The sequence below is a fragment of the Corvus kubaryi genome, unplaced genomic scaffold (assembly GCF_017639235.1).
Source record: "Corvus kubaryi isolate FWS band 111438036 unplaced genomic scaffold, C.kubaryi_AGA036_p1.0 split1-131, whole genome shotgun sequence".
Classification (NCBI taxonomy): Eukaryota; Metazoa; Chordata; class Aves; order Passeriformes; family Corvidae; genus Corvus; species Corvus kubaryi.
In genome coordinates this window covers 8,996,531-9,019,685 of record NW_024582073.1, presented here as the reverse complement: position 1 = coordinate 9,019,685, position 23,155 = coordinate 8,996,531, and the positions used below count along the sequence as shown (strand labels likewise).

General features: G+C 39.8%; 1 protein-coding gene across 1 annotated transcript; it reads left to right on the top strand.

Moving 5' to 3' along the window:
• Positions 1-5,340: 5,340 nt before the first annotated feature.
• Positions 5,341-22,806, top strand: KLB (klotho beta). Its single transcript, XM_042053719.1, has 5 exons — positions 5,341-6,259; positions 13,965-14,472; positions 16,750-17,018; positions 18,548-19,691; positions 21,400-22,806. Exons 1-5 carry the CDS (start codon positions 5,522-5,524, stop codon positions 21,759-21,761), a joined length of 3,021 nt encoding a protein of 1,006 aa, XP_041909653.1. The 5' UTR covers positions 5,341-5,521; the 3' UTR covers positions 21,762-22,806.
• Positions 22,807-23,155: the final 349 nt, after the last annotated feature.

Sequence of the window (23,155 nt, the reverse complement as noted above, 5' to 3'; positions counted from 1 at the left end):
CATGCTCCCGCCTTCGCGCCAACTCCCGCGGCCCGGCGCGCGGCGCTGCCGTCACGGCCGCGACGGGCGGGGCTGGGGGGCGGCCGGGGCGTACCCCGGGCCGGGGGCCGGGGCCGGGGCCATAGCGGTGGATCCCAGGGGACCCCGGTTGCCTCCAGGACACTCCCGGCCCCGGCCCCCTCGCCCCCGTCCGCGTTCGTGTGCGGGCGGCAGCGGCCCTTCCCCGCGGCGGAGGTTTAACCGCTCCCGCCGCCTCGAGCAGCAGCAGCAGCTCAAAATGGAGCTGCGTGTGCTCGGGCGCCTCCAGCAGAGCAGGCGAGCCGGCAGGCTGAACTGCTGGGTGAAAACAGACAAGCGAGCAGTGCCAGGCCTCCGTGATTTTTGTCACTTTTTAGGCCACTGAGGCAAACTCAGCACCCAAAATAGGTGGGCAGCCAGGCCCGGGTCAGCGCAGCACTGAAAGGCATTTCCTGGTCATAAACATGTGATGTCCCTTCCATTCTGGCTGTGCAGGGAGCGTCGGGCTCTGGTTCCTCTGAAAGTATTTTCTCCCATGCGCTAAGGCTGGGGAGAGCTCGGAGTCTTAGAAGTCCAAGAGAAACCGGGAAATTAACGCTGTGTCTGCTCCTACAGGTTGCTTAATTTTCTAATTAATTTTAATGAAATCTATATTTTCTTCCATTTTTTTCCCTCTACTTGCTAAACACCGGAAGGGAATAAACTTGGTCAAGCCAAATAGAAATGACTCCACTCTCAAATATTGGCTAATGTTTAGATTCTGCCAACCTACCGAATTGCTAATTATTGTTGGACTTGGAGAAGAATAGGGAAGGCAAACTGCATTTGTGACGTTACAAATACTGCCAGTGATTTAGGAGACCACTCATCAAAAACCAACCAAAGAGTACAAGCTCAATTTGTACTCGTCTCATACTGCAATTCCTAATGCTATCACTATTGTTCCCTCTGTATTCACTGTCTTCTTGGTGGCATGGTCAAATTCCAGATAACTGTTAATGATACCTATTACCTTTCTTGTTTATTTCTTGAAATTGGACTTTAAGTAATTGTAAGATCTGTTTGCACAGAAACTGCTACCGTTCTTTTATGAACACACATGGTTAGGTGGAGTCGTGTATTTTCAGCATGAGCATAGCTTGTGAATTTGGATTTCTGCATAAGGAACACAGTGAGCAAGTAAACACAGACCCACAGCACAGGCTGTGCTTTTTGGCCTGTTTTGCAAGTTATTCCATATGCACTCAACATAATGGCTATGCAAACAAAACTGATAGTGCTTTAGAAAAACATCTCCTGTGATAAGTTTGTATTTACATATTTAATTCTCGTTATGTAACTTTTAAAGCTGTGCATATTCCTGATACCTGAACTAAAGATCAGTTAAAATGGCTGACATTTGTAAGAGCCAAACTGTTCAAATAATGCTAAAAGAGTTACTGCAGGTGGTTATCTCTATTTGTAGTTGATAAAGTTACCTAGAGTAACATCTAGCAGAGCAGTATCTGCTTGTGGGCTTGTGACATCTTCATGTTTCTTGGAAGGCAAGAGTTTAACCCTTTATGGAGACATCAGGCTGAATACCTGGAATGTCTATAATTCACTCCTGGGTATGGTGTGGAGACATAGAATACCTCTGTTCCTATGTACATGTCTACGAAACCAGTGGAAGTGGGAAGAATCTTGCTCCATCACAGGAAACAAAACTGAATACTCATCGTATTGTGATGTGCTTTGCAAGATAAAATCAAGGCAAAATCCATTTTGAGTCTATAATTGATCATGGGTTGTGTTTTAAAGGCCTATTACCCAACTAAAATGACAGCTTTTTTAGAAGTAGATAAAGTACACTTGATTTCACCACTATGACAAATATATTTTTTTAATTAGTATTGTTTTCTACCTTTCTGAAACTCACAGACTATTTGCCTTTTTATGTTGGGTTTGTTTTCTAAAATACATTTTAAAACGTGAGATATTAACTCTTGAACTTGAGAGTTTTTTTCCCCTGTGTAATTAGCCCAGCCCTACTGGTTTTATTATTAGTGAAGGCTTTGTCTTGCTTATTAAGAGATGAGGTTGTTAATAAGAAAATTACATTTTCTTATATTGAGAAATAAAAAATAATCTGTTTTCTTTTGTTAATATCTTGTTTATTTTATTTTCACTTTTTTGTATATTGCTATGTTGATACTCTTTTGGAATTGAAACCAACTTTTTAAGTGAAATTTCAGGTTAAATTCTGATTTTTTGTAGTAATGGCATTAAAATACTATTTACTAGATAGTAATCTCTATTTTGGAAGAATCCCATAAGGAATATTTTTCTTACTAGACTCTCTAGTAAAGAAAATAAATTTTTCCTGGCATTGTAAAAGCAGGAATTAGCATTTTGTTACAGATGAAAAATTCCAAAAATTCTTCATAAATCTGTGGTGTAGTTTCTATTTACATTAGGCTTTCTCTAGTATCCATCACAATTCTGTGCCTTTAGAAGAGACTTGATCCCATCTCAAACTGTTTTTGCTGTATAAGGTAAAGATAAGGGATTTGCATGACACTGTTGTGGGCAATTATGTAAGTTGTGCTTCTCTGAGCACCTAACACTAGTAGATCTGAGCAGCTTAATGTAAACATTACACTTTTTCTGAGTGAACTTTGTCTTTAGGTCTTTTTCCTCATTTACATATCTAGGCAGAATGAATGTGTCAACTCAGATACTCAGTCTAACATTCAAAACTTTTAGCTAATGTGTTCAGCATTTCTGTAGATCAAACCCCAGATTTTCAAGCCAAACCCCAAAACAAGGAGAGTACATATTCAAGAGTCAAGTGAAAAGTTGTTTTCTTCATTTTAATCACATGCCTTGGCAAAGGCAAAGAAGAAAAGGAAAACTGATAGTTAAGAATGAAACTGAATAATCATTAGGCTTCCTAACTACTGAGTCTGTATCAGCAAGTGCCCTGGAGATTTCAGCTTCTCCCAGTCTCGATTCGTTCTGAGACCAGATTGATTAAGTGCATGGACAGAGGCAGGAAATCCCACTGTGCAGCATCATACTGTATGATGTCCTCATACAGTACCAGGGTTGGAGCCTGTGCTGACACTGCCACTTGAGCCAGTGGAACCATTAATTCTCTTCCCCTCCTTTCACATCCTCACTTCCCAACAGCCCCATATCCCATCTCACTCTTCTGCGCTGGTTGCTTTCCAAATTAACAACAGTCACAGTACTTCCTTTCCCCAAGTCTTTGCTCAGGTCATGAAATCCTCCTTCCAGATTCAAGTCACTATATGATTCACATCAGTTAAACTGCTTCCTCTTTAACTTCATGAAGTTAAATTACAGCCCGAATAGTTACATTTGACCAAGCAGTAAGAAACTGGATTCACAGTCTTGAAACATTGAAACACTTTCAGACCTTGCTCCCAGTCATGTCAATCGTAAGGAAAGAAATATAGTTCATAGCCTTGTACAGACCAAGCATCTGGGAGCACCAGTCTCTGCTGCACCTTACACATCTCAGGCAGGTGCAATACATTGTCTGCATCCTCATGCCAGTGGTACTACCACTGCTGTATTTAGTGGGGAGAAGCCTGTTGTCTTTCTCTTGCCCACAGATTGTCATAGTGTTACAAAGCTGTTGTGGATGTTCGGAGCTCGAGCATCTGGTAATATGGTAACTAGCTGCTTTAGAAGTGGCATTGACAACGACTTGTGTTTGGGTGTTCTTTCATAAAGTAGGATACATACAATCAGTGCTTTTATGTGTCAAAATAGAGGGATGATGTTGATGCAATAGCCATCAAACAGCATTTTAAATGCTGTTCCATAGAACGAAAAAGGAACATGTCAGTATGTACAGTAAACCAACTTGGTATAGTCCCTGTCTGCTCCTCTTGTTCCCAAGCTGCCTGTGTGTGGTAGGATCTTGGCTGAGAAATGTAGATCGGTTACTTCAGGTAGCTGAGGGAGTGCTGGGTTTGTTATATGGGAGAGGCTCATATTAGATGCATGGCTACCCCAGCACCAGGGACCTGGAGTGCAGAAGATGTCAGTGGGAGCTCTTGTCTTCATCTGTGGTGAAAATGTTTCTTGTAAAGACACTGCAGAGAAATGCTTACAAACATGGACATTTTGTTGTTTATCCTAAAAATAAATTGGTTTCCATTTGTATTGATTAATCAGCTTTACTGATAAATTAAAGGTATGTGTCAGTGGCATTATGCAGTGCTGCAAGCGTGCTCTCACAGGGAGCAGGAGCAGTAAAGCAGCAAGCAGTAGCCCAGCAGTGCATCTGGGCTTTCATGTCCTACATGGCAGCAGGGCTAAATCATCTGACCAGAGTGCTCTGCTCAGGTGATAAATTGTTCCCACGTTCAGCTTTCAGTGCATATCTTTCTTGCATGCAAAGTTACTTGACACTTCTATGTTGTTCCTCAAGGCTCTTCTGCAGCTGTGGTCAAACAGTTCTGTTACTATATGGACACACTTTAAATTACTATACCTCAAGAAAAACAGAAATGGCAGGCATCAGTCTTACTGTATTGAGTAAATGGACTGTATCTCAGCATACACAGTGTTGCTAAACATGTTAAAAGATCAAATTATACTGCAAAATTGCTCTATAAATATTGGCTGTACTGATGCCCTAGCTGTGTATATGAATTGTTAAATTAACCAATACTGAAGTAGCAACTTTCAGGGATAATTATCTTTGCTATTTTTTTTTTTTATTTTAAGAAATCCAGGAAAATTGTGTAAGAGCTGGAACAGAGTCAGTTCCCTGTTGATTTTGTAGTGCTGCTGTATGTAGTGCTGTACAGCAGACTTTTATACAGGACAGAAAAATAGTTGTATGTTTGAAAGAAATAGCTTTGTGTTTTTATATAGTTAGCAGGATGTGGTATATCTCTTGTTCACAGCAAAATTTCCCACAAGTCCAGGGAGAGTTTTTCAGCAGAAGTAGGTTGTTTGAGCAGGGTAGGACTGAGGAATCATGCACTGCCCTTCCAGCCATCCAATTATACAGATAGGATAAATCTCCTTTAAATTGGTGATTATGTAGTGTGAATTGTGTTAAGGTTTCCTCAAAATACAGCTCCACAAGGAATAAAGGACATGATAGCTTCTTAGACCCTCTGTCACCTAAATTATTGTGCCTGAATGACGGAGCTTTAAATGATGATATATTAGTTCCTAGCATTTCTGTTGTACAGGCAGCCTGCAGTGAGAAGCCAGGTAGGTGTCTCAGTGGTCATACAGAGGCCACCTCCCTATAAATTACACCATTCTCTGACCCGTTCTACATCTCACAGTTCAGGCTAATCATTGACAGGGCTTTTACAATCACAAGCTTTTAGTGAAGCTTTGATAAAACACTCCAGCAGCTTGTGGCAAATGAAGACAGTCTGTATGGCATGGACTCCAGCAAAAGAATGGAATTTTTTCAGCATCAGTACAAGAAATCTGACTTTTAACACTGGCACTATAAACTGGCATAATGTGTGGCCAACGACTGGAGAAAATTGTTACTTTTTGGACATTAGTTTTCATAAGGATAGTTACTGGGCTTGCTGGAGAAGGAAGATCTGTGTGGAAAAAGGACTCCCACTTCAGCCCCGTGAGTGAAACACAGATGTTTTTATATGACACTTTCCCCAAAGAGTTTCTCTGGGGTGTAGGGACAGGCGCTTTCCAGGTGGAAGGCAGCTGGAGGAAGGACGGGAAAGGCTGCTCCATCTGGGACCGCTTCACCCACTCGGAGTTCAGGGATGCTGACAGCACAGGCACCTCCAGTGACAGTTACATCTTGTTGGACAAAGATTTGTCTGCTCTGGATTTTTTGGGAGTTACTTTTTACCAATTTTCAATTTCATGGTCAAGGCTTTTCCCCACTGGAGTGGTAGCAGCTCCCAATGAAAAAGGACTTCAGTATTATAACACCCTTATTGACTCTCTACTACACAGAAATATTGACCCCGTGGTTACACTCTACCACTGGGACCTGCCCTTGATGCTGCAAGAAAAATACGGGGGATGGAAAAATGAATCAATGATTGATATCTTCAATGACTACGCCACGTTTTGCTTTCAGACCTTTGGGGACCGTGTTAAGTATTGGATTACAATCCACAATCCATATTTAGTTGCTTGGCATGGGTATGGCACAGGTATTCATGCTCCAGGAGAGAGAGGGAAAATAACAACTGTCTACTCAGTAGGACACAATTTGATCAAGGTACAGTATAGTAAGATTTTACAAATTGATCTTGCACTGCTGTGGGAAGTAATGGGAGGAATTGGTCCTGTGATCAGTGTTTAAAAAAAAAAATCACCTACGGGGAAAGCACCAAGAATTAGCCTTTAGCTAAGGCAGTCTTTCTGTTAATCCTCACTTTGATCTTATTGCTCGTCACAACAGCTGACTCAGTAATTGTTTATTTTAAGGTACTTGTTCATTATTTTATTTAAATAGCTTTTACATACAAATTCTGGCTATTAAAAGCATTCTTTATTCTGTACATTTAGTTAAACAGATTTGGCCATACTGAAATGACTATTCTATTAGTTTAAAAGGAAATTAATTTGTATTTGCATACTGAATACATTTTACTGGCCATAGAGTATGTATATGTAAGTATACATATCTAGCTTAGTAAGATCATATTGCAAAATGTTTACCTCTAAACTAGTAAGGTTGGCACTTCTTGGGTTCGGAAGAAAACAAATGTCCTCTTCAGTACTTGAGAGTTTCAAATTATTTCTATGATGTACAGTATTTTTTGCATCTGCAGTGCTCAAAGTGCTTTACAGAGCAGGTCACTATCCCATCTCTGCAGCCAGTATAATTCTTAACTATCACAAAGAGAATTTTTCTGCAACTTGCCGTACCTTATACATGTAATTAACAAATAAATCTGAATGGGTTTGTCCTACAGAAAGAAGTATGCATGTTGGAAAAAAATATTTGCCAGAGTAGTTAAAAATATTCTGCAACTGACAAATTCTTGTATTTGCTTCTGGCCTTGAACCTTCAGAACATAATTTTTCGAAAAAATTCACACTGCAGTCAATAGAAGTTTTACACACAGAAAAGTTGTCAGGCACCCTGAGTCACTAATTGATTTCAGACTTAGCAGAAGAATGATTTAACTATAAAGATTTGTGAAGCATCTCAAAGAGAACTGATGCTGAATCATTCTTTTTATTTTCAAGTGCTATTTTATGTAATGCATGTAAAAGATACCATGTAAGTTTGCAGTATTTCTTGCCTTCATTTCTGAGTGTCACAATCAAATGTAGAGTACCAGCTACAGAGTCTCTGCATTTTCTGTAAAATCCATGTAAGCAGCACACCACACACAGGGAGCAATACTCCTCTCCAGAGAATCAATTGGATTTTCCAGGAAGCCAAGCACAGCTGGGTCTGATATACAAATTACTGACCTAATTTTCTTGGTCAATATTACTTATCTCTCAGACTTGATTTGATAGTTGCTTCTAGAGAATAAATAGACTTCTAGAGTATAAAATAAATGACTTGGATGAAAGAATTAAGGAGACTTTCAGCAGCACACAATCCTTTAACTACTATTTCATTATCCTTGGGCAGAAATTATTTTCCTCTGCTACCCTTCTTACAGCCCCATGAACATTACCTAACAAATGAGCAGTTCTCTCCTGTACCACTGTAAAATTTCTGAAGATTTTAGATTTGAGATTCATGAAAAATCTGAAATTCGTAGTAAGGTATTTGAGGAACTGGAGTTTTCTGATTGGGGTTAGAGATGGAATGGAAACTCTTGAGGTACCAGTCGGTATGAGTCAACTCCCCTTTAGATATCATTATTTCTTTCTCTTAATAAACTGTAATGCCAGCCAGCCATTCCACAGAAGTCACAGCTGGTCCTACGTTTCAAGCCAACTAGCCAGAATCTTTCTCAAAGATTTTCGGGCGAGTTGAAATGTTTGGCTCATTTTGCATTGTTGACAATACAGTATTAATATAATGTATCGATGCACAATCAGGATTCATGTGTTGTGAAATATCTCTCCTTTGAGAATCAAGAAAAGTTATAAGATTCTCTCTCTAAAGAGATTTCACATGTGTTTTTATTTCAGGACCAGTATATACTGGTCTGTTTCTCAGACACTGTATTATGGCTACCTTTTAATTTCCCACTGCAAACCAAAAACATTATCCCAAAAATAAAAGACCAACCAAAATGTCAGGTTTTGGCAGTGTGAGGCAAAGCCTGTTAAAGCTCTTGAAAAGATTGCCATTTATGTAATCAGCTTTAGGAAGAGCCACATTCCTGTTCATGTCAAGGCTTCATTTTTGGACAGACTGTTGACAGACACGGTCCTCAATGCCACCCTGTGCACAAACCAGGTTCACACATTAACTATACAGAGCAGGAAAAACAGGTCTGTAATGCTGAAAAGAAGCTAATCTGCCACCACACTGTTACACAGCAATTTGCTGAAAATCATTCTCAAGCCTTTTTGTAGTATCTTCAGATAAATTAAAGGAAGCTCTCGCATGAATCCTACTTTTAGTTCAATTTCCTTGTGTATTGTTGCAGTTGTGGTGTTATCAGAACTAATCACTATTTATATAAAGGAGTGCTTTTATGTGATATATCAATCATAACCTGAAGCTAAGTTAAATAGAATCACAAAAACAATATAACAAACCATAAACCTCTGCTTTTTTGGATTTTGGATTATTTTATTGTAGGAACAATTTGAAAGTTGCTAGAGATCTTTGTGTCCCTAGAAAAGGGCTGAAGAAATTTCTCTTCGTTTTAAACTATCAGTTTTATTTCTTTCAAAAGCAATACAATGTCTTAAAACTCAAATAATTGGCTGGCATATGGAAAAGTTCGTAGAATACCAGGTTGGAAGAGGACCTCAAGGATCATCTCCATGGATTCTAGAACTGATTAAAAAATTATCTGCTTCCATGAATGAATTCATGTCGGTAACTAGGTTGATAATGATCTCATTAAGGCTTTTCAACAAAAGCAGGGTTGGTCTGTCTTCATCCAGCCCCAGAGCTCTGTGTGTTGGCTGGCACAAGGCATTGCTGATGCTGAATCACCTGCTACCTGTGCTCCCCTCCAAGCCTTGCATCCTGTAAAGGGAATGCTCCATGTACTTATGAGACAGCCCTGCCTTTTACATGGCCCTTGTTATTCAAGACCTATGAAGAGAGGTAGTGAATGCAGAAGCCAAGGCTGCTATGCAGGGTGCTTAGGAGCTCCACGTTGGGAAAATAATCTAGAAGAAGAATTTAAAATTTTAATTTAAAAAAAAATTCAATTTTAAAAACATATTTGCATGTTACTTTGTATGCTATTCATTCACAGAGAGTAAAATAATTGCTACTGATCATTTCAAAGGACTTCATACTACCTCTAAGGACATTATTAGGGAACCTGAACTGTGATGCCTATTAATTATAAATTGCTAAGGGGTTCACTTGGATAAATCTCTCTTCAATCGCATGGTCATTACGAGTAATAGAAGGAGCATGTGGAATCTTATACCAGATGGAGATTGGCCACCAAAAGTCTATTTCTTTTCTTCCTTAAAGGAGACTGCACTTCACAAAGGCAACATCAGAAAACAATTAATGGTAACACGTAACTTGCTATGCAACATTTGAAAGACACACCACAGAAAAGAAATAAACTATGAGCTTGCTCCTGAGGCAGCTGTCATACTGAGGCAGAGAAGAAAAAATGGCACACTGAAAAATTAGGTGGATTTCTTTGATTTAACAGTAAATAAATCTGACAAGAAGCAAGAAAATACAAAGCAGATGAATCATTGTGGCTGGACCTATGTGAGATGTATACCTGATATATTATTACCCTTTTCTCTATATCTAGTTACGTTCTTTCATACTTGGATTGAGGTTTGTAAATATGACAAGGGCAGACCGACCTGTCTTCTTTTCCTCCTCTGTATTAGTACCCTCCAGGAAGTTCTGCCTTTGCTACATAATAAGCAGAAAGGGGCTTGTTTTTTTTTTTTAATTTCCTGGTAAAGATTATTCATAGTCCTTCCTATCTGGCAGAAAAGCCCAGGAGAGAAATGTCATAGTAAGATCTCCCTAAAAAATATCTTCATCACATACTTGAAAAAAGTAATAAATTCACTTCCAAGCCTGGTGTCTCCCTATAGGTCCATTGCAGATCAGGTTCTTCTCTGTGCCCAGCTGCATTATTCCCAGCTCTTTGGCAGGTCTCACTATGACAGGATCTCTTCGTGGACACTGCTGGCGTTGGGATCTGTGAGTGAGTGTTCCCCAGGAAAGTCCTATAATTCATTCTCCTTAAAAACAAATTTCTACTTCATGAATGGGGAATAGTTATTACCTCTATGTCCAACCAGACATTTCCTTCCCTTCCCCCAAAGGGGACTCCTTCCCTCAGGATGCAGAGGGATGAAAACTACACCAGCACCTGTATTTCTTACAGGAGAAAGGAAACCTATCTCCATCAAGTATGGCTCTAGGGTGGACACCAGAATAATTTCTGCTTGTAAATGTCTTTATTGGAAGATTTTTCAAATAGTAGTAGCCATCAGTGATGATATAAAATTCAGCACTGATTAATATTTTTTGATGATTTGTTATTTTCAGGTTAGCTTTCTTAGATTTCTTGGTAATCATTAGGGAAAACACAATCCAAATGCAAGACAGTTAACATACAACAAATTTGATAGTAAAGCCTCAGTCCTTCCTAACACCCTCTTAGAAGTGTAGTTGCCTACACCTCAAGAGGTAGGCAATCCTGCACAAGGATTGAGTTTGCAAAAGAAAGGATTTAGTTCTACTTTAGCTCTACTGACTATGGGGCATCTTTACCACAGACCAAAAGGGCCTTGAACAGAAATACACTCTCCAAATAAGCCACACACCCCTGCCCTTCTTCTGAAGTATAACATCATCATCATCATCAGACTCTATATTCTAGCTCTTCATGGTTTAAACACCAAACAGTTGACCAAAAAGCCCAAATAATTTTATTAGCCTTTTTTCAATTCTAGTTTTCCTAAATGTTCTTGCTTTCCAGCACACTAAAGTAACTCCACATACCCCTGACATTGTTTTGTATACTCATTGCTGTTCAAAGAAAAATTTCTTGACTAAAGTATCTTAAGAATTTGAAAGTATTGCTCTTTCTATTGAAAGCTCTTTGCATATGATAAATTACAGGATCAGAATTTGAAGGAGTATGAGAATATTTCAAAAAGAGAGAATAACAATAATGTTGTCTTCAGTTTATTAAGTTGACTTTTCTAGCCTTTTTACGAGGTTAGTACTAACTGATGTAGCACTCTCTGTGACTTTCAAGTCTAGGGAATATTTTCTACATTAATACCAGGAAAATATGCTGAAATTAATGAGTCATACGTATCCAGAATAAATACCCAATATTGATCCTACTTTAACTGTGTACTTAGCCTTGACATTTGTCCTTGCTCTAACAAGGAAAGTGAAAGATTAGGGATTAAACTCTAACTGAAAAAAGATTAGTCAAGATTTACTGAAAATACCCCATTTGATTATGATACAGCTTTTAAATTGATGTTTATTTCATATCTGGTCTTAAAAAACAAACTATATAAATCAGTTGATTCCATCAACAATTGTTTGCATTTAGCAAACACGTTCTATCTGAGAATGTTAAGCTTCTTTACAGATAATTAACAACTCAAAACAGAATTATAGGCAAGCAGATTATATTGTGTCTACTATGCAAACCCTTACTATAGACAGTGACAAGATTTTTTCAGTAAGATTTAATCCTCAGAATTAAGGGTCATCAGTGATACATACAAATTTGTATATGAGGATTCTATCTTGACTCATATTAAATGTACTTATTTATACTTGAGGTCTACTCCTCTAGAATTATATCTGTGGCTGTATTCTCTACTGTACACATTATTTTTAATAGTAACTTTATTTTCTTCTAATCACGTCCTGAAGATGTGTATGAATACGAGTTGTACCTGACTGGCTTTTACATGTCAGTATCATATTCTAATTCATTGGTTTTTGGCAAAGCCATCTTTGTCCACTTCACCTAGAAAAGTGTGATTGCTGTGATTTACCTGGTGCTATTCTCATGGTACAGGTGGCACTCTGTGTTATACAGCTGACTTCAGTGGGGGTTTTCTTGTTAAGCCAACACAGCCATATGCTTCTTGTTCAACAGTGGTGTTCATGGCCTGTGTCTGGAGAGAAAGTGTAGAAACCAGGTGAGAAATCACTAGAGGCAGAGCACAGAGTAAGCCTGGCCCAAGCAGCCACCACAGGCTGGAGTGACTTTCAGGAGAGGACAGTGAAGGCAACTGAGGAGATGGCACTGGCCACTTAAATTTTCTGAGGAGGCTGGTGAGAAATCCATTTTATAATACTTTAACTGCATCCTGCAATCTGCCTCATGAGTCCATTTTTGCTGGCTTCCCTCTTCAGCTACAGAACCTGCATTTCAAAGGTTAGTGTCACTTTATCAGTATTTTCAAAGACAGACCTTGAACAAATGTTACGAGCATGACCTTAGAAACCATAAACAACTGATACACAAAATTTCACAAACTGTAATTCTTTGGTACTCCCTAGCTTAAACAATTATCTACCTGACATCAGGCATTTTGTGTTTTTTTTTCTTAAACTGTCAAGGCTGTGTGTTTCTAGATAAATTATCTGAAATTATTGTCAGAGGTAAGCAATGCTGTTTGGTTTAGTAATGATGGCAGTCTAACTCAGCACTCAGTGTTTCACAATGCTTCTAATGTTTTTTCTGGGTGCAAACTATTATTTTCTTTCCAGCTTAAGAGTATAAAGCCACACTTTAGGCATAAGGTAAACCCTGAGTTGCTTGACAACTCTTCAGCTGTGAGAGGTCAGCTCCCCTCCCCTGTGTCAGATCACTTGATGTGATTCACACTGCCATCCAGAGTCACTCTTGTCTGACCTACCTGTCCTGTTTTCCTATAGGACTTTGATAATGCTAGTGGTTCCTCAGTCTCCCATGTATTATTTCTGGTGTAAATTTTGTCTGCTGGATGCCCTTATTTAAGTAATTAATAATGTGACATTTGAAGCTAATTGTAATGTGTGATAATGTTATGCTTTCTAAAACTTGATGATAATCAGAAAAGTGGTATTTAGATGTGATACAGTGTTATGGCCATTTCAAAGAAGAAATTAACTAAAATCCTGAACAAAATTCTCACTCAGAAATGTGAAAGTTGACATTTGGGTTTAAAATTCACATCTGGGTCCTTTGTCCAAGTTTTTACATTTAGGGATTGTGCAAATATCAGAACTTGAACACTGGGTCAAATGACCAGGCCAAAATAAAACAACTAAATGCCAAGAGGGATGGGGTGGATGTGGTTTGATCAGAGTAAGTCCAGGTAACGCCTGGAGGACAGAGCAGTTAGTAGCACAAAGTCAGTGCTCACAAATGAAATATCATATGAGATACATAATTTATGAAATAATTGTGAAGATGGTTTAAGATTTTAACCATATCAGGAATCACTGTTTGACAGAGAAAGACTCAGATGGGACTAAGTCACAGAGTTCAAATCCCACCATTAGAGCTGTTTAGTTCCAAAATGTCAGTGTAACAGCTACTCACATCCCTGCTGGGACCTCTCCTGAAATCAAAATGTATGTTACAAGGCCTAACGTGTCATAGGAACAGCACATGAGTTACTGAGAATTGCCCTCATCCCAAGGAACCTTGCAGGGTAACAGTGATTGCCCATTAAACTATGCGGGGTAATTCATGTGCCTTAACTGATATTTCCATATAAGCCTGCAGTGAATCAGATGGAGCTCCCTGCCTCTCTAGCTGCCAACTCACAAAGACACTTATTAGAGTTACAATTTAATGCTATTCTTCTCTCATCAGGCTCATGCAAAAGTCTGGCATAACTACAAAGAACACTTTCAGCCCTATCAGAAGGGGATGATATCCATAGTATTGGGATCCCACTGGATCAAACCTAACAAATCGGAAGACGAGTCGGACATTTCTAAGTGTCAGAAGTCTATGGAGAGAGTACTTGGATGGTTTGCCAAACCTATCCATGGAGATGGGGATTATCCAGAAGAACTGAAAAATGAATACTTGTTTCTGCCACACTTTACCGAAGATGAAAAAAACTACATAAAGGGAACAGCTGACTTCTTTGCCTTTTCCTTTGGTCCTAGTAACTTTAAACCTCCAAACACTCTACCAAAAATGGGACAAAATTTGTCACTCAATTTGAGGGAAGTACTGAACTGGATTAAACTGGAATACAACAGTCCTCGAATCTTGATTGCAGAGAATGGCTGGTTCACTGACAGCCATGTGAAAACAGATGACACCACAGCCATCTACATGATGAAAAACTTCATTAATAAGGTTTTACAAGGTTTGTACAGAAATTAGTTGTTGGATTTTCAGAGAGCACTTTTGATCATTTGATATTTAGCTCTGTAATAATTTAATCTTTTTTTAAAAGTGATAATGGCAACAAAGTTAATCATTAATTATTTATACTGCATGAGTACATGGATCAGTATCTACTGGTGCTAGGTGTACAAACAGAAGAAACCCATAGCCCCTGTCCCAGAAAGCTAAAGTCCAACATCTGCATTGGGTTAGGGTTAGGGTTTCCATACTGAAACTATTACTCCTGCAGGACTCCAAGACTCCACCTGTAGTAGATACAGAAAAGCCTTCAGATCTTCTTCTGTGGATGACACCTCTGGTGACACAGGGAGCTTGGTTAATTCCTGACTTTTCCTACCTTCAGCCCCTTGTTCCTGCCCTGAACCTTCCCCCTTGTTTTTCAGGAGGCTTTTCTCATCCTCACTCTAACCCTCAGTCAGGATCCTGACTTGTTTCTGCCCTCTCCTTTCACTGTCCCTGCAGACAATGCTACAAACATACTCTCACTCTGATCCACCAGATCTCTACCTATCACGTGCCTAACTTTTAATTTTCTTTACCACAAAGTATACATAAAATAGTACTTTTTTCCCTACCCATTTAAATGGCCACAAATGCTCAGCATGCACCATCTCAAGTACACAGCATCTTTTGCTCTGACAATTAAACTTACCCCCATCTATTCAGTATGCTTCTAGAAGCAAAAATGTTCTCAGTTGTCACTTACTCTGTCCCTAGATATCTTCTCCCATTTGTTTAACCTTCCTCATTGCAGACATCAAGTACTCATCTTTACTTGTAAGGCCATTCTGGCTTATCTCTTTATCCCCTACATCATTCTCTGCCTCTGCATTTTGCAATGGATATTTTCAGACTTTTTTGTACTTTCTCCCATGGTTTCCCTAATATTTAGAAGTTGCTTTCTTTGAAAATACATGCCATTGTATTTCTCTGTTACATTTCCTCATCTCCTTTCCAGTATTCTGGCCTTGTCTATCAGCTTCTCATATACTCACATTGCAAGCTCTTGGGCTTTCTGATTTCATCTGGCAACTAGGAAAACATCCAGCTGGGCTATGCCCATGCTGCTGGGTACCTTGTTACTCAGCTGCATGAATACATGCACTGTGCAAAACTGCTTTCTGCTCAACTCACAGCCTGCTGTGACTAGGGCAAGTTCAGTGGAAATACAGAATTATGCAAAATGAAATGTCCTGGGAAAATGAGGCAAAATTATATTAGGAAAGAATAAACCAGAAAACTTCATCTTTATTCCTTGGCTTACTGGTGTGGTGGACTACAGGTAAAATATGACTTGTCCACCTGTCTGTGTCAAAATCCTCAGCAACTCTACTTGGTCACTGCTTTACCTTGGGTATTCCAGTCCTTATAAGGTTAATGCGAGGAGTTATCCCGCGTTATTTCCTAGCTCAAAGCTGGCAACAGGCAATGAACATGACTGACCATGGAATTTGGACTTCTCTTCCAGGCTGCCAGCTGGCATGTGCCTACGTGGGTAAAAACCATCATGGTTAGTTGGTGTCTGCCGAGAAGCACATTGCAGGTTCTGCTGTGCTTCCTGAAGAATCAGGTTCCACATCTGGGAAAGCAGTTGTGTTGTCATCTTTCTCATATATTATATGTAAAAATCATATCTAGACTCCTTTGCAAGAGGGACATTAAGATTGCTGGAAGAAATCAGCATGCACTGCACCCATTCTGTAACTAAATGTCTCTGGGTTGGTCAATCCAACTTCTCTAAACTCATTAACAGTCCCACGCCAACAAAATTTTTCAATTTACAAGGTGAACAGACATTCCCAAATGTTTAAGCTTGCAGGCATCTTTCAAATAAATATAGAAAGTTTTAGCTTCGTGACAAAGTCACAGACCAGATCAACTGTTGCTCCCTTTATTTTTACTCATGATTCTCTAATTTTACTGGTATATATTACTGGGAAATTGTCAAATGCAACTTCAGACCTGGATGTGGTGTAATATTTCTTGTTTGCTCAGAGCAAAAATAAAGCATCTTACAGTAATTTAATTTCTTAAGGAATTAGTGACTTTTTTTTAGTAAATAAAGACTAAGATATGTATGTCAGTTTTGCAATGAATTACAGTGGGTCAATAACCCTATGAATGTTGAGAAGACACTCAAGAGTTTCAAAGTAAATAGCCCTTTCTTACAAATACCCCTTATATATGTTAAGAGTACTAAATACAAGACTCATGGATGTTACCTTCTCTTATGCAGCTATTAAATACGACAATATAGATGTGTTTGGTTACACAGCCTGGTCCCTCCTCGATGGCTTCGAATGGCAACATGCTTACAACATCAGGCGTGGATTATTTTATGTAGATTTCAAAAGCAAAAAAAAGGAAAGGATTCCCAAGTCATCTGCACTTTATTATAAACAAATCATACAAGAAAATGGCTTCTTCCCAAAGGATTCTACCCCAAACTTGCAAGCTCAGTTCTCCTGTGATTTCTCCTGGGGTATCACCGAGTCTGTTCTCAAGGTAAGTGTAACATATTAAGAGGATCACTGGAAACAGCGTAATCAGTGACTTCAACTTTGTGAACAAATGACTGTGTATGGCACCTCACATTCAAGAATTCCAACGCACACTGCCAACAGAAGTTAAGCCATAACTGCATTGGTTCAATTTCATGTGTTTCCAGGTTTTCAGGTGAGCTGGTCACAGAGTGCTGGGTACTGCTGCAGCAGCAGACCCTGCTGCAGGAGCCCTTCCAGGCCTGGCCCTCCCTCACCTTCCCTCTGCTTGTGTCTCCACGTGGCAGATCAGATGAGGAAATTTCAGACCAAGAAATTGATCCAACTAATTGTTACTGGGTTATTTTTCAACCAGCGGTTTCCAAATCCAGTTTGCAGTGTGGCCATAGGGATGCTTGTGATGGCCTGATGGAGAGGGTGACAAAGGGCAGGGACGAGGTGGTTACACTGGTGGCAGAAGAGCTACCTGCAGGCTCCAGGTCTTGTCTAAAGCAGACACACATTCCTGGGTTAGGCCTGGCTCTAAGTGCCGCTTAGACAAGTGGGTAAGAAACCATTCTTTAAAAAGACACATAGCACAGCTAACGAAAACCAACCTTGAGGTTTTACCATCTGAGCTCACATTAGAAAATAGATCATACCACCTTTTGTCCAAACTGGTTCCTACAGGACCTATTTATACCTTATTTTGCTTCTATTTCTGCTTTACACTTAGTAAATAAGCTAAATGTTTGTATGGCCAGTGTTGGGATACCCTTTTTGTCATCGCACACAGTCCCACAACAAATACCAGCCTCAAAAAATAACAACAAAACCCCATAATTTAGCCTATTCACAGACAACCATAGGAAAAAAAAAGCTTCTATATATCTTGTTAATATACAGCACAGAAAAGTACATTTTCTTTAAAAAAAAGTAATTAAATATTTTTAACTTTACTATATTGTACTTTGAAACCTACAAAAAGCATTTAGAAATTGGAATATGAAAAAAATTCATGTGCTACTCAGAACCTTTTAAACTAGTAGGAGATATAAAAGATATAACCAAATGCTACAAGCTGTTTGTATCAGATTACTGTGTCTTGGTTTCACAAGGTTGATCTCAGCAGCAGTGCCAAAATAACCAATGCCTGCCTTGTATAGCCCCTGGTGCTTGTTCTCACCACCAGCTCTCCTGGCAGCTGCCCGAGAGTGCTGTGTGCATGACCAGAGTGAACTCATCAGGGAGAGCTATCTGTGTGAAAACATATGTCATGTAGGCTGGTGGAAGGGCAAATGCTCCTGTGTAATCAAACAGAAAAAAGTGCAATTTTAATGTTTTCCATAAGGAAAGGAACAGAATGATAAGATGACCACTAGCACAAAGCCCATATAGGTGAGTTGGTTATCCTCTTCCCCCTGGAGCATCTAAGCAGGGCCTTCTGACATCCAGCACAAATCCTACAGCTAAGCACAGGCAGAAATGCAGACTACAAGCAGGTACTGCGTTCATTTAATTAAAACCCATTGTAACACATTTTTATTTTCACAGGCAGAATCGGCGGCTTCCTCACCACAGTTCTGCGATTCCAGCTTGTACCTCTGGAATGTCACAGGAGATGGGCTTCTGCACAGAGTTGAAGGGGTAAAACTAAAAACCCGACCAGCACAGTGCACAGATTTTGTCAGTATTAAAAAGCAACTGGACCTCCTGGAAAAAATGAAAGTCACCCATTACAGATTTGCACTTGACTGGTCACTAATTTTACCCAATGGAGATTTGTCAGTGGTCAACAGGCAAGTTCTTAGGTATTACAGATGTGTGATTAGTGAAGTACTGAAACTCAATGTTCAATCCATGGTCACCTTGTATTATCCAACTCACGCCTACCTGGGCCTGCCGGGTCCTTTGCTGCAGACAGGAGGATGGTTGAACCAATCCACTGCCTACGCTTTTCAAGACTACGCAGCTTTATGTTTTAGGGAACTCGGCGATTTGGTTAAACTTTGGATTACAATAAATGAGCCTAACCAGCTAAGCAATGTCTACAACAGGAGCAGCAATGACACCTATCGGGCAGCACACAATTTATTAATAGCACATGCCATGGCCTGGAGAATATATGATGAGCAGTACAGGTCCTCTCAATATGGCAAAGTGTCCTTGTCCCTGCATTCGGACTGGGCTGAGCCTGCCAACCCCTTCTCTGAATCTCATTCAAAAGCTGCCAGCAGGTTTCTTCAGTTTGAAATAGGCTGGTTTGCCAATCCCATATTTAAGACTGGAGACTATCCAGCTACTATGAGGGAATACATCAGCTTTAAGAACAGAAAAGGCCTCTCATATACTTTGTTGCCATCTTTCACAAGTGAGGAAAAGCAGCTTGTCAAAGGTGCAGCTGACTTTTATGCACTGAATCATTTCACCACCAGATTTGTGATTCATGAACCTCAGAACGGAAGCCAGTATGAATTTGATCGTGACATTCAATTTCTGCAGGATATCACCTGCCTGAGTTCCCCTTCTCGTTTGGCAGTGGTGCCTTGGGGAATGCGCAAAGTTCTCAGGTGGATTAAAAAAACTTATGGTGACGTGGACATTTACATCACAGCAAATGGAATAGATGACCAGTCCTTAGGCAATGATGAACTTCGAAATTATTACTTGGGCAAATACGTACAAGAGGTTTTAAAAGGTGAGTACATGACAGGTTCAAGTTCCCCAGAGCCATTTCCTTGGCTCAGACCCAGGCACTGTCAAGTCTTGCCCTGCACAGAGCAAGCAGTCCTGGTTAAGATGCAGGAGCCAGCTGCACTGAGCCCCCTGAGGGGCCTGACTCTGCAGTCACACTCAGGGCAGCTATGGCACAAAGCAATGGCATCAAGTGCCTTGCACAAAACACAGCTACAGCTGCCTCCAGTTTAAACCATGTGAGAAGCTCTCTGGGCATGCACATACAGCAGAGTAGTTACTCGGAAGTTATTAGGAGATGGCACTTCAGCCCAACAACTCCCGAGACAATCAAAATTTCTACTCTCCAAAGAAAGGCAAGAGCCTCCTTGCTTGCCGTACTAGTCATTGGACAGGAAAGTGCAAGCAAGTCCACAGAGATCTGGAGGGACATACAGAAGAAATACAGCAGGGCACCAGCAGCACCAGCTGCTACTGAAGGGAGAATCCAACCCTAGTTCTTGTTCCACTACTTGTTTTCTCCTGTGCACGTATGGAAATCCAGTTCTTCACTTCAAAGAAAAACGAGTAAGAGTTATGGTGCTATAGCGGTATTCAAGGCAATCATCTTCAGCAATAGCTTATTGTATGAGAAATGCTGCAGGGACCTCACCCCTCCCCTCCCTCTTCCTGCAACCAATCATTAAAGCAAAGCAGTGAGATGCAGGCTACCAGCAAGGCCTGGGTACCTGAACCATTCAGGCAAAGTGAGATGTGCAATACATCCCTGTGCTCACTATTCCCTACTGGTGAGCACTAGAGATCCTGATCAGGACATGGCGTGTTTAAAAGCTTTTCTGAGGCAACTGACATCAAACAGTCTAAGTATCCTGATTTCTCCTCTCTAGGAGCTAATAAAAAATGAGACAAATCTTACTCATGGCTAAGCATGGCTTCAAATTACTTTTAGACACCAAGAAACAAACTGTTCTTTCTCCAGTGCTTAGCTTTCTCAGCTACTACAGGACTAATGAGCATTTGCTGATTTGTTTTCCATGCTAATTTCATACTGCAAACAACAGAACAATACATTATTAAAGGAAGTAAGTTATTAAATGAAAGGGTTGTTTAAAGGCCACTTCCCTACAGTATTCCCGTTAATTTTCTGAGAGCATGACACTTCACAGTACTCGCTCAATTTACATGTTCTTAATCCGGCTCACATTCCCAACTATGCTCACTGCTTGCACATGACTTTAAGGCACGCTATTTTTAAGTATTTTCACCCAGCACTTGGGTGCAGCAGTGAAACAGAGCCATGCACGCTGCAGGGATGAGCAGCTGAGTTTGGAGCAAGGCAGGAATTCTTGGAAAGCTGCTCTCATGGTACCAATGGGTAGCTGCTCCCCCTGAGCAGCTCATTGCAGCTGGGTTCAGTTAAGAGCAGCATCTGGCTTTTCCCAGGGAAACAAACTCCCAGCTCCAACCCTGTCCAAATCCAGCTTTCATGGGGTAGGTCCAAAAGTTCCCAAATCACGTTATTTTTAAAACAGTAAGGCACTGTTCCCACTTAATTGAGACAACTGAGTATTAGAAGCAGTAAATATTTTATGATGTAATTACACTTTTTAAATTGGTAACAATTTGAAATCTGAACTCCTTACCAGAAAGTCTGCAGGTTTTACTTAACATACACGTTTTTGTTTACACTTTTTGTTTCTTTTCTTTCTCAGCCTACTACATTGACAAAGTCAAGATTAAAGGCTACTATGCATTTAAGATGACTGAAGAAAAATCTAAGCCCAGATTTGGATTCTTCACTTCAGATTCAAAAGGAAAGCCTTCAATAAACTTTTACAATAGCTTGATAAGCAACAATGGCTTTCCTGCTGACTACTCAGTCTGTGGCCCCTCTGGCCACGAAAAGCAGTGTAGTTTCTGCTTGTTCATTTCTCAGAAGAAGCCGTTAATATTCTTTGCCTGCTGCATCTTCTGTACCCTCATCTTGCTTTTAGCTATTATTTTTTTTCACAAAAGAAAAAGAAGGAAACGTTTTAAGGCAAAAAGCATCAAGTGCATCTGTGTCTCATTTTAAAAGGGGTCACAAGCCCACTTTCAGTGAGGTCCATCACTGCATTCTACAGTGGACAATGCCACTCAGACAACTGTGGAAAAGCACTGAGTCACTCCAGTCACACACACCAAGCATTTCATTCAAAAACAAAGTAATCACATTCACAGGAAGAAGAGCTATAACACTTGTTTCTGGTGAAATTACTTTTATCCACCTACTGCACATGGAAGACAACTTCATCTATTAAAAAAAAAAAAAATTACTCTCCTGTGCCTTGGAATAACCTTTCAAACAGCTTAACTTGTAAAGAGCAACTTTTGAGAAGTGATACACACTTTTGTATGAATAAAAGTGTCTTGTGATGTGTATTCAGGTTATGAGTGTTGTTGAGCATAAAACTGCATCTGTTAGGGTTTATAAAATGTAACTAAATCCCACAAACCTTCAGCTAAGTACAACACCAGGAATGCAATGTGCCAGGCCAGCTTCTGAAGATACCCCTAAGAACAAATCCAAGTTAATTCCATTACTGACCAACAGACATCCCTTATGTATTGGGTGAAGTAGTTTCAAGCAAATATAACTGGAGACAAAATCATACACAATCACTATTTTTCATCTCCAAAATGGGGTAGCCATAAAAATTACTAGCAGAGAACATCTAAATAAATAGTAACTATTAATCCACTCAAGAGAGTGATGAATGCAAATTGAACTTGTCATCATACAAGCAGACCTTCGGACAATTTTTGGAATTTCTTCACATGTGTGGGTGCTTTAGCTACTTGTTGCCAAGTACATTTCTGCACTATCCCAGTAGTTTTATGTATTTTTCCAAACTGAATGGAGCAAGTGACAACGTGGATTTTACTACTACACAGAATTAGACAACCTCTCAGTTACATGTTGCTACATGGCAAGATTAGTACCCAAGAAAAAAAAGCTGTATCCCCAGATAACACACATCACTGCTGGTGAAACTCAGCAATACACTCTGATCGAACTTTGAGGTCAACTCCTTTGTTTCCTTAAGTGAGCAATAAAAATAAAGCATCGTATTTCCAGACTACTGCTTCTATCTATGTATTTAGTTTAAATGGTCTTACTAATCTAGTTTTACTGATTTCAGTTTTGTTTTTAATCTACTTCAGATTCTGTCATCACAAGTCTGAGGCTTGAGAAAAGATGTGAAAGAACACTGGTCTCCCCTCTATGAGAACAATGAATGCTTTTACTATTTCTTAATGCTACAATTCAAAAATGCCACTTCATGACTTCGTCACAGAAAGATCATGGTAGCACAGTGTACAAGTTGCCCTACCAGTCTCTGAGAACATTCAGTCTGAATGAAGTCTGATGATTTGAACACACATTGGTAGTGTGGACCCAGTGTGCAATCTGCTTCTCCAAAAGCC

Excerpts from the sequence above, each read along its gene's own strand:
- KLB (XM_042053719.1), top strand. The coding sequence starts at position 5,522 with ATGTGTGGCCAACGACTGGAGAAAATTGTTACTTTTTGGACATTAGTT. Across the intron at positions 14,473-16,749 it reads CATTAATAAGGTTTTACAAG|CTATTAAATACGACAATATA; the intron begins GTTTGTACAGAA and ends TCTCTTATGCAG. Across the intron at positions 17,019-18,547 it reads TCACCGAGTCTGTTCTCAAG|GCAGAATCGGCGGCTTCCTC; the intron begins GTAAGTGTAACA and ends TTATTTTCACAG.